The 12446-nt window shown below is 41.8% G+C and overlaps 1 protein-coding gene across 1 annotated transcript in view; it reads right to left on the bottom strand.

Annotated features, from left to right (window-relative positions):
• exoc4 (exocyst complex component 4) overlaps window positions 1-12446 on the bottom strand; it is a 604047-nt gene that overhangs the window by 127719 nt on the left and 463882 nt on the right. Inside the window, exon 11 of the mRNA XM_043714034.2 lies at window positions 8566-8702. Within this exon, the coding sequence (XP_043569969.2) occupies window positions 8566-8702 (137 nt within the window). The remainder of the gene's footprint in view (window positions 1-8565; window positions 8703-12446) is intronic.

Genomic DNA, 12446 nt, shown 5'->3' with positions numbered 1-12446 from the left:
GGCTATGAGGTTTTGTGCTTCTACTCCAGGCAGTGCATTCCAGGTTCTCACTATCCTCTGGGTGAAAATATCTTTCCTCAAATCTTCTCTAAATTTCCTGCTCTAAATTATGGCCCCTCATTATTAAACCTTCGACATCAATTAAATACCTCATCCAAGTCCTTAATGCATGTACTGTAAAGATTTTCAGCCTCAGCACTGATCCTTGTGGCACACCACTAGTTACAGGTTGCCATCCTGTAAATGACCCTCCCCTTACCTCAACACTGTCTTCTGTTTGTTGCTCAAATGCCCAGGTAATGTTTGTGGATACACGACATAATGTTTAACAAGCATCATTCCCTTATAGATGTCTATAAAGTATGGGTAAATAAATATATCTGCATGTAATGGGTTATAAGTATCAAGTGCAACATTTAATTCATATGGTAGTGCCTCCTCAATAAGTCATAAGTGGGTATTTCTGACGGCTTAAGCTATCCTTAGGAATACAAGATTAACAAAGTCCCCAAGCAACACCAGTGTTTGTTTCTTTTTAATTACATCCTCCTAGCAATAATACAATTCTAACAATACATTCAAAATCTGGTTAATTTCCCTTCAACAAGTGTGTGTAATAACATCTATTTACTCACTAATGAGAAACCCTGAGTATCAGTAACAGCCTTCCTCTTATCTCTGCACAGTATATTCCTAATATGAGTCTATTCATATCACATTAACACCCTACGGTTCTTGTGACTGATTTGTGCATGGTTAATATCCCTCAACCAACAACGTTAGAAGCAAAAGATTATTTGATCAGATTAATAGTATAGTTTAGTGGAGATGCTGCAGTGTTTTTAACGTTACAAAAATGGCTACATTTCAAAAGTAAGAACCTGTTCACAACTGTTCTGAAGGAAACAAAACACCAAGTACTCCTTGAGGCTGTATATCTCGATTTCTTCATGCTATTTACACAAACATCACCTGCTGCCTTCTTTAACCACATTCCTTGTAACCAAGCACCTTTTTTTCTCTGAACTATTCTTACATTTGGTCTGAAAGCCACCTGAGATCTGAGAAGCAGACAGCTGAACAGCCCTTGGGAGAGAGATGGCCTCATTCTCAGGGCTCCAAGGTCTTGTGGGGAATCTTTCTCATGGCCTCTTTGGGAAGTGCTTTGCAAGTCCTGGGGCTACAAAAGGCACTATGTAAATTGAAGTACCTTATATTGTCAATGCGTAGTGAATAATGGTCACAGGTTAATCTGTATTAATATGTCCCAACTGTAAATGACTACTGTGTCTTCTGCATGACTTCTCATGACTGCAGAATCTGATGTGAGATCTGGATGGGTATCTACAGAACTGGATATCCATAAGATGGTATGCCCATAAGATGTAGGAACAGAAGTAAGCCACTCAACATATTGAGTCTGCCCCAACAATGAATGAGATTATGGCTGACCTGATTCATCCTCAACTCCACTTTCCTGCCTTTACCTGAAGACGTTTAACTTCCTAATGCATTAAAAATCTATCTCAGTCTTGAATACATTTAATGACCCAGACACTATGATAAACAATTCCATAAATTCACTGTCCTCAAAGAAGAAATTCCTCCTCACTTATGTTTAAAATGGGGGGGGGGGGGGCGCTCCTCATTCGGATATGATGCTTCTGGTGCGAGACTCACCCACAAGGGGAAACAAGCTCTCTACATGTGACATGTCATGCAGCCTAAGAATTGTATGTGTTTCAATAAGGTTGTCTCTCACTGTTCAATGAGTACAGGCTCAACCTACACAATCCTGCCTCATCAGCGAATCCTCCATGCCCAGGATCAACCTTGGGAATGTTCTTTGGACTGCCTCCAACGACAGTACATATTTCCTTAGAAGAGGGGATCAAAACTGTTCACAGTTTTTCAGGCGTGAGGTGTATAGTCTTTCAGGTGTATAGTTTTAGCAAGACTGTCTTATTTTTATACCCCTTTCCCTTTGAAATAAAGGGCATCATTCTGTCTGCCTTCTCCATTACCTGCTAAGCTTGCACAACAGCTTTTTGTGATTTGTGCACGAGAACAATGTAGGAGCAAATTACTGCAGATGCTGGAATGTGCATGTATCTCTGATGAACAGTCATCTAGACTCAAAACGCTAACTTACTTTCTCTCCATGGATGCTGCCCGACCCACTGTGATCACCAGCACTTTTTATTTTTGGTACAGGTTCCCAAACGATGTTCCTTCTAAACAGTATGGCTATTGGTGTGCCAACATAGATTAAAGCATTGACTTACAGACCAATAAGTCTTTTCTGTGCATGTACCTTAGAAGTCTGTCAGGCTGAAAATAAAATAAAGGGGCAATGCTGCTTCCGAATCTATGTGCTGCAGCTTTCTCCATTTAAATAATATTCAGTTCTTTTAATCTCACTACTACAGTGCATAATTCAATATTTTCCCACATTAACACTTGTTGATAATGTCTGGGAAAACATCTGCAGCTACATTACCTTTGGGAATCCTGTGAGCATGTTGTAAGTTTCCTGTTGCTGGTCCTCTAAGCATACTGAATCAGATTTTAATCCTTGCTATTGCAAATGTCAGTCAGCTGCAGTGTTCCCCTCCCAGAGAGATGGGAGGAATCTCCTTGCTGTTGCACCCAGCACAATGAACGATGTCATTATTTGTGATTTGGTGATGTTAATGATTTCTCACGATGAACTTCAGGTGGCTTTGTCGGAATGTTCCAGAGGCTTAACGAGACACCTCTAGCAAATCTAGGATTCCATGCTGTTCAGTGATTTGGTAAGGATGATAGACTGAGAGCGTGTGATTTCAGTATTTAGTTTAATGGGATGCTGTTCCAGACATAATCATTAAAGTGTTCCTAGGCAGAATTTCTTTTCTGTTCCTTGGGAAAGGAAGGTCAAATTGTACAGCAAGATCTAAGGCATTAGAAGGGTTCTTGAGGAGTTTGACAGTCAAATTAACACCAATATTCAAAGCCACCCTGCAACCTCATTCCCCAAAAAGATAATAAAAAGGTAATTTCATTCTGTTTCCTGACCCAACATGCATTATGTTTCCTCCTGTCCTACTTTAAAAGCTGTGCTGGTCCATCATTGCTTGCTCCCTACAAAAAGTGTCTGTTTGTCCTGCTCATGTGACATGGCTACATTATTCCCAAGATCTCCAATTCCAGACTTTGGAACCATTCAGGGTCTAAATGCTGCTCAAACACAAGATTGTTGTATTACAAACTGGCTTTATCATAGGGACACAACTTTTATTGGGTGTACTAAATCTGAAAAATTTATGTTGTTCTGTGTACTGTTCTTTGTTCAAAAGCTCTGAATAAGGGAACCATGGGATTGTGCCCTACCAGTGAATTCACATAATGGAACTTGGATGTCTTTGGTGAAAGTGTTCAACAGCTTTAATTCTATGAAATACACCAGACGTATTATTGAGCTATGAGTGTGGTGCTGGAAAAGCATAGCAGGTCAGGCAGCATCCAAGGAGCAGGAGAATCAACATTTCGGGCAAAAGCCCTTCATCAGGAATGAGGCTATGAGCCAAGGGGGTAGTGAGATAAATGGGAGGGTGGGAGGGTGGGGCTGGGGTGGGGGGGGGGAAGACAGCTGAGAGTGTGATAGGTGGATGGAGGTGAGGTAATGGTGATAGGTTGGAGAGGGTGGAGCAGATAGGTGGGAAAGAAGATGGACAGATAGAACAGGTCATGAGGTGTCATGTAGAGGAGACTGCATCGGGAGCAACAGATACAGTAAATGACCACGTGTGGAAGTGCAGGTGAAACCTTGATGGATGTGGAAGGCTCCTTTGGGACCTTGGACAGAGTTGAGGGGGGAGCTGTGGGTGCAGGTTTTGCAATTCCTGCAGTGGCAAGTGAGGTGCGTGGATCCATCGAGGGAATTGCGGAGGGAATGGTCTTTTCGGAAACTGGGTAGGAGTGGGGAGGGAAATATATCTCTGGTGGTGGGGCCCGTTTGTAGGTGACAGAAGTGGCGGAGGATGATGCAATGTATATGGAGGGTGGTGGGGAGAAAGGTGAGGATCGGGGGAATCTGTCCTTGTTGTGGTTGGAGGGGTGGGATTTGAGGGTAGAGGTGCAAGAAATGGACGAGATGCGTTGGAGGGCATCGTCAACCACGTAGGAGGGGAAATTGCTGTCTTTAAAGAAGGAGGCCATCTGATGTGTTCTGTGGTGGAACTGGTCCTTCTGGGAGCAGATGTGGTGGAGGCGGAAGAATTGGGATAAGGGATAGCATTTTTACAGGAGGCAGGGTGGGAGGAGGTGTAGTCCAGTTGCTTGGGAGTCGGTGGGTTTGTAGAAGATGTCAGTGTTGAGTCGGTCACTGTTGATGGAGATGGAGAGGTCCAGGAAGGGGAGGGAGATGTTTGATATGGTCCAGATGAAGTTAAGGATGGGTTGGAACGTGTTGGTGAGGTTGATGAACTGTTTAATCTCTTTGTGGGACCATGAGGTGGCGCTGATACAGGCATTAATGTAGCGGAGGAAAAGGTGGGGAATGGTGCCAGTGTAACTGTGGAAGATGGGCTGTTCCACGTAACTGACAAAGAGATAGGCATAGCTGGGGCCTATGCAAGTGTCCATGGCTACCCCTTTTGTTTGGAGGAAGTGGAAGGATTCAAAGGAGAAATTATTGAGGGTGATGACCAGTTCAACCAAACGAATGGAAGCGTCAGTGGAAGGAGACTGGTGGGGATGTCAGGAAAGGAAGAAATGGAGGGCTTGGAGGCCCTCGTCATGGTGGATGGAGGGGTATAGGAATTGGATGTCCATGCTGAAGATGAGGCATTGGGGGCCCGGGAAACAAAAGTCTTGGAGGAGGTGGAGGACGTCGCTGGTGTCCCGACCATATGTGGAGAGTTCCTGAACTAGGAGGGATAGGACATATCAAGGTACGTGGAGATGAGTTCAGTGGGGCAGGAGCAGGCCGAGACGATGGGTCGGCCGGGATCTTGGGTAGGAGGTATGGGGTTCCCGAACTATGAGGTTGGAAACTGTGGATGGAAGATCCCCTGAGGTGATGAGATTGTGTACAGTCTGGGAGATGATGGTTTGGCGATGGGAGGTGAGGTTGTGGTTAAGGGGGCAATAGGAGGACGTTTTCAAGTTGGCACCTGGCCTCAGTGATGTGGAGGTCAGTGCGCCAAACTACCACTGCACCCCCTGCTACCCCGTCTCCCTGTCCACTGGTTTGATGATGAGATTTGGGTTGGAGCGGAGAGAGCAGAGGGCTGCACTTTGCGAGGGTGAGAGATTGGAGGGGGTGAGGGGGGTGAGACTGGCATGGGGCGTCCAGATGGATGGGGTGTGTTGGAGGTGGGAGAAGGGGTCTTTGGAAGGTAGGAGTGAGTCTTGGTGGAAAAGTAAGCCTAGAGGCGGAGGCAGAAGTGTTCAATGTCATAATACGCATTGAATTTGTTGATCTGGGAGTACAGGGGGATGAAGGTAAGGCCTTTGCTGAGGACTGCTCGGTCATACTCAGTGAAGGGAAGATCTGGAGGGATTATGAAGACTCGGCAGGGGCTGGGAGCTAGGACCTGATGTACGACTGGAGCTGGAAGTGCTGAGCCCACTCCCACTCCTGTCCACTTTCCATAAAGACTATTCCTGCGTGACTCCCTTGTCAGGTCCATGCAGCCCACCAACTCACCCTTCCCTCCCAGCACCTTCCCCTCCCACAGCAGGAATTGCAAAACCTGCGCCCACACCTACCCCTCACCAAGGCCCCAAAGGAGCCTTCCACATCCATCAAAGTTTTACCTGCACTTCCACATGTCATTTACTGTACCCATTGCTCCCAATGCAGTCTCCTCTACAGTGGGAGTCAGGACATTACTGGCACAGCACTTCAGAGAACATCTCCGGTTCACATGTTCCAACCAACCCCACCGCCCTGTGGCCAAACACTTCAATTCCCTCTCCCATTCTGCCAAGGACATGCAGGTCTTGGGCTTCCTCCATCGCTAGTGCCTAACCACCAGACGCCTGGAGGAAGAATGCCTCATATTCCGCCTCGGGACCCTCCAACCCCATGGCATTAATTCAGATTTCATCAGTTTCCTCATTTCCCCTCTCCCCAACCTTATTCCAGCTTGGCACCGCACTCATGACCTGTCCATCTTCCTTCCCACCCATCTGCTCCACCCTCCTTTGACCTACCCCCAATCCATCTACCGACTGCACTCTCAGCTACCTTCCCACCAGCCCCACCCCCTCCCATTTATCTCACCACCCCCCTCAGCTCACAGCATAATTCCTGATGAAGGGCTTTTGTCTGAAATGTTGATTCTCCTGCTCTTCAGATGCTGCCTGACCTGTTGTACTTTTCCAGCACCACACTCTCAACTTTAATCTCCAGCATCTGTAAGTCTCACTTTCACTGTGTAGTTGAGCTATGCCACTCTGCACACATGGTAAATTCCTAGTTAGCTGTGCAATACAATTTGCACTAAGAGTACAAAAATTCCATTGCAGGCTGTGAAAGTTATGGTTTTTTCAGTGGATCAAGTGATAACAAGTAATTGCAGCAAATTACTTGCTCTATTTATGAGTTTTAAATATAGCAAACCAATTCAATTAGAAAATAATCAAATTAAACCTAATTTTGTCAGATCTTGATGCATTATTGGATGAGACTTGAGAACACCTAAATCAGCCACAAAAGGTTAGAATAATAATTGAAAATCATAACAGTGGATTATAACCTTCTACAGCTTAATTTAGGAACTGTCAAGCGTGCAAAATAACACACAGTTCTGTTTCAAAAACAGTTCTGAAACTACAAGGAATGTGACAGTCCACACATTCTGCAATAACAAAAAATGACACAATCTAGTTTGTTTATTTGAGTTTTCTTTTTCCTCTTTGAGTGAATGTTGTCCTGAAATATTACCTCAACCGCAGAATTTTGTCCCCATACATTTATTTGTGAACCGAGAGTCTGGCCTTCAGACGTGTATACTGTCTGTGCCTGAGCTTGTGGGTAGTTGACCAGCTTCCAGGCCTCTGACAATCTTGTTCTCAAAACAATGCTCCCAGAAGCAGGCACAATTGGCTATTAAGAGCTGTCCCCATGCTGCATCCAACCCACAGTTGAACTTGTAGCCTCTGTTTGATATTACCTCAAACTGATATGGTTAGGATTGAGAGACTTTCGGAATAAAGAATTGGACTCCTACGACAAACTGGTTCCCTGAGTAAAAGCTTTGCTGTACACTGTTCTCAGTAAAATTTGTGCAGCATTTTAAATTCACATTTTTCACATTATTTAATAATATGTGCGAATAAAGCTATTCATATATGGTTTTACCTTTGATGCAGCTCTACCATATCTGCCAGCCTAGACTGAATATAGTATCAATATGACTGAAAAAACTGAATATAGTATCAATATGGCTTTCATAGCCAAAGAGATTTTGATATGGAAAATCCAACGGTTTAATAAGAGCCCTGGAGTATAAACCTGAGCTTGAAACCAGTGCTTAACAATAATGGAATAATCAAATTGTGTTAAGCCTTATGAGAGATTCTAAATATTACACTGTCATTTACAACGTAGTGATCTTTTGAGGGCAATCAGGCCTTGTTTATGAAATGAAAATAAGCTAAGTAACACAAGCTTTTTGTAACTTAAGTGCAGGTCATTTTGAGATTCAGTTTCTTCATTGCTTCTCTAATGGACTTTTCTACTTCTATATTAGAAGTTGCAACTCAATGAAACAATAAGAGGATGTAGTCTTAAAAGCCTCAACACCTAAAGACTCTTACCTTTGTTTCTAAATCCCTGAACTTCCTCATTTCATTTTGCATCATAGTCTAATTTTGTCCCAGTTCACCATAAATACCTTTCATTTATTCTGGCTGAAATTTAGTCCTCGATTCCTATGTACTCTGCTCCATTTATGTTTCAATATTTACTTACCATCATTCACAAACCTGAAAGAGTGGTTACTTCAATTATGCTTTCATTATCTCAAAAGCATTTTAATTTATCGTCCCCCTTTTCTCCCCCTCTTGTCCTCACACCCTTACACTAAAGCAAGATTGAAGACATTGGAATACTTCTTCCTTCCTAAAGGCAAACAAGATTGTCATCAAAATTTTAAAATTATTTTGAGGACCGATGGGAGTAATTGTGGAGAAACTGTTCCCGCCAGTTCTGAGATTGCAGAATAGAAGGGCAGAAATAAGTTGGTCATAAACAGATCCAGTAAGTAACTTAGATGGAATTTCTTTAAACAGAAATTGCAGTTGAAACAGAGACCAATGACATACCTATATGTTTGACATGTAATGTAATACAAAGGAAAGGGAAAGTACAAAAACATTCCCCTACCCTTGAAACACATCTGTTTAGTGACGTTTGACACCTGTAAGAATGAGTAAGGTGTCTTGGCTACCCAAGGGTGTTTTAATCAATGGAGTTAAAGATGAAAAGCAAGAAATGTATGTTACTAATGACGCACAGTGAACAACATTAACTACAGGAATAATATTAGTCAGTCTTTCATAATTGGCTGCTACCTGTAGGCAATTGTACATGTGTCCTTGTACTCCTGGAGCTTCACACACACCATATTCAAGAACTGATCAGAGTAAGCGCTCAGATCGTGCATTAGGTTCACCAGGTCCTGCATTGACTTCTCCACTACAACGGTGCTCTGTAGGGAGAAAAAAAAGCAACATCTTAACACCAGCCAAACATCAAAGGGAACAGTGCAATACATCATATAGTATTTTATCATTGAGTCAAATACTTATACAGCTATCCATTTCCCAGATGCTTGTACTGCTGTTACTTCTTACACTTCTGGTCGGTTAATACTGGTGGAAAGCCCAGTGTGTAAAGAGGGTGACATGTCTGTTCCTTCTTGTCTCAGCCACCAATTGCCAATTCTTCATAGTAACAGATTAAGAATGGGAGCTCACTGCATGGATATTCTCAGATAGACAATGATATTCAATGATCAAGTAAAAGTGTGACTTTGAACAGAGTGCTTAGGAGTTGGGTGAGTAAAGGAGACAGTGAATAGTGGAAGGAGAAACTCCTTTGGTTGTTCTAAAATTATTCACCTCTAGGAATTGGTTACTGTACTATAAGGAAAGATGCTAATTGTTTAGTGAGTACCTGGTCAGTGATTAAGGTCCATTCTATTCATAAAGTTCAAAAATAGTATTGGAACTGGTGGCAAGGCAATAAAATATCTAAAAAAAGTAAAGATATAAATAAATAATTTGATTCAGTAGCTCATTAAAGTACATTAAGGATAGCAGGACAGGTATGTGTCATAGCTGCAGCATCTGGGATTCCACAATATCATTGAGAGAAAGGGCAACATGTCTGCTCGAAGTATTTGCAGGTCAAGCTGCTTTAGATCTTATAAGCTGGACACCAAACTACATACATTCATGGATAAGGAAAGTTATATGGACTTGGAAAGTACATTCTGAAGCCAATCAAAAAGAAGGCTACGCTAGATCTGGCACTGTGCATAAGATAGGATTAATTAATGAACTCAAAATGAATGTACTCTTATATAGTAGCGACTTTCCATTGAGTTTGAGAGAGACAAGAGTGGGTCCAAGAGTACTATTTCAAATTTAAACAAAGGCAATTACGATGACTCAAAAGGAGAGCTAACATAAGTGAACTGGCTAATAATGTAAAAGGATAGGTCAATAGAGATGAGGTGACATTTAAGGGGATATATGAGAATATAGAAATTTGGCATATTTGAATGAGAAAAAAAAATTTCACGGTAGGACCCACCATCTATATTGAACTTAAAAAAGCCAAAGACAGTCTCAAACTTAATGAAAAAGTGTATTGTTTCAAAGATATGAGGCAGGTCATGAGATTGGTCAGTATATAAAGAACAATAAAAAGATTATTAGAAGAGTAACAGGAAGGAAAAACTAGATTATGAGAGAAAGCTAGCTAGAAATATACAAACAGCTCGTTAGAAGTCTATAAACATTTAAAAAGGAAGAGAGATAATAAAGTAGGTACTAGAGGAAGTGAGTTGGGATAACTGCAAACACCAAGGAGGTGAGCAAATTGCTGGAGCTGCATGTTGAAAAGTTCCCTGGTCCTGATGGACCTCATCCTGATGTCTTACAAGTTGTAGTTAGTGAGATTGCTCTGCATTAGGTTTAATTTTCAGGATTCCCTAGATTTTGGTACGGTTCCATTAGATAGGAAAACAGAGAAAGGGAGGAAGATGGAACTTTGGAAGCGAATTAAAAGTTGGCTTTGCATTTGTGATAGTGAATATATTAGAAGCTATTGTTAAAGATATTGCAGCACTTGTAATCGATTTAAAAAGTTTTTGATGGATCACGAATTTCATTCAGTAATTATTTGTTAGTTATATTCATTTTGACATGAGTTCCTTGATAATAACCTTTTTCCAAGAAAATGTATTTGAGGAAGGTACAAAATAGGAAGGAAATGCAGTGAAGTGATTATTATTGTCCTACTTCTTATACGATGGATGAATTCTTCAACTGTAGAAGGACTTCTCATTATTAAGATTCATATAACACAGAGAAATGTCTCTTAGCTTAGACATGTAAGAATGCTTGCAATTCCCGATATAATTAGTCCTTAAATTTTTTTATTCAGTCATGGGACATGGGCCCCGCTGACTGGCCAGCATTTATTGCCCATACCCCATTGCCTTGAAGAAAGTGGTGAGCTTGCATCACTATAGTCCATGTACTGCAGGTTGACCCACAATGCTGTTAGGGAGAAAATTTGAAGATTCTGACCAGCGACTGAAGGAACTGCAATTATATCAGGATGGTGAGTGGCTTGGAGGGGTATGGCAGTGGCGATGGTGTTCCCATGTATCTGCTGCCTTTGTGGTTATGGGTTTGGAAGGTGTTGTCTCAGGATCTTGGATGAATTTTTGCAATGCATCTTGTAGATAGTACAGACTACTGCTCCTGAAAGTCAGCAGTGGAGGGAGTAGATGTGATGCCAATCAAATGGGCTGATTTCTCCTAGATGGTGTCAAGCTTTTTGACTGTTGTTGGAGCTGCACTCATCCAGACAAGTGAGGCCTATATTATCACATTCCCCTGATATGTGCCTTGTGGATGGTGGACAGGCTTTGGAGAGTCAGGTGGTGAGTTACTCACTGCAGTATTCCTAATCCCTGATCCGCTCTTGTATCCACTGTGCTTATATAGCAAACATAGCTGAATTTCTGGTCAATGGAAACCCTCAGGATATTGATAGTGGGGTTTCAGTGATGGTAACATCATTGTATGTGAAGGGGCGTTGATTAGATTGTCTCTTATTGGTCATTGCCTGCTATTTATGTGACATGAGTTACTTGCCACCTGTCAGCCCAAACCTCGGATCTTTTCAAGTCTTTTCGCATTTCCTGAGGGACTGCTTTAGCTTCTGTATGTATCTCTCTCTGTGTGTCTCAGTGTGTCATTGATGATGCAGCTAAAGATCTTTGGGCTTAGGACACTACCCTGAGGAACGAATTACAATTCTGTAGTTTCCTCTATCTTATTTGGAAATTTATGCTAATACTTTCACTTTTATGAGGAATACCTTTGATAAATCAGGCCTCAAGTTGCTTCTAACTTGTTTAAGCATGTGCTTCCTTGGTCAACTAGTGCACAATGCATCATGATGTTAGTGCCCCAAGTGCAAGAAATCGTTCTGTTTTCTTCTCAGTCTATATAGTTATTGTGCTCACAGGAACAAGAATCCTGCCGCTAAACCTCATCAGCATCAGTCCATTTCAACTTGAAGAGAAACAAGTGTGGTTAGGAGGTGGCTACTCAGTCTCACATTCTCCCACCCCAAATCTTCGTTATCTTCCTATTGTGGGGAAGCAATTGTTCAATGTCTAATTACTGTGGCAGCATGACCACATATGCAGTTTTGAGATGATGCCTACACTCTAAGTTCCTTAATAGAGACACATTAGTGTACAAAATAATATATTGAGTGTATTGATTTTCAATAAACATATTCATATAAACCAAAGCAGTACAATCAATATTTTCATGCACCATTTTATGTCCTTCTACTTCATAATTCTTTTGGAAACTACTTGGGCATAATATAACCTACTTTTGTTAGGTCAGGAAAGTCTAATGCTCTTCTTTCATTGCATTAATTCTAACACCCAGTGCTTGCTAAATCTGGTGTTTGAACTAGTGTACTTGGTACAAATTAGCATGGGCTGCTTGGCAGAGGTGCTACATGATGATTCTTGAATTTAGAACCATTCTACTACGAACTCTCAAGTGAATTTAGTCTGTTCAAGAAAAAATATGAAGATTATGACAGATAGGGGACGATAATAGTTGGCATAGAAAAATACAGATCAATTAGTGAGCTTGACTATCATGGCCTATCACAGAGTGATGTGGAGGGG

The sequence above is a fragment of the Chiloscyllium plagiosum genome, unplaced genomic scaffold (assembly GCF_037043375.1).
Source record: "Chiloscyllium plagiosum isolate Xiang-an unplaced genomic scaffold, Cpla_swu_hap1 HiC_scaffold_23, whole genome shotgun sequence".
Lineage (NCBI taxonomy): Eukaryota > Metazoa > Chordata > Chondrichthyes > Orectolobiformes > Hemiscylliidae > Chiloscyllium > Chiloscyllium plagiosum.
The sequence above is the reverse complement of the archived record's forward strand: the minus strand, read 5'-3'. Positions and strand labels throughout refer to the sequence as shown.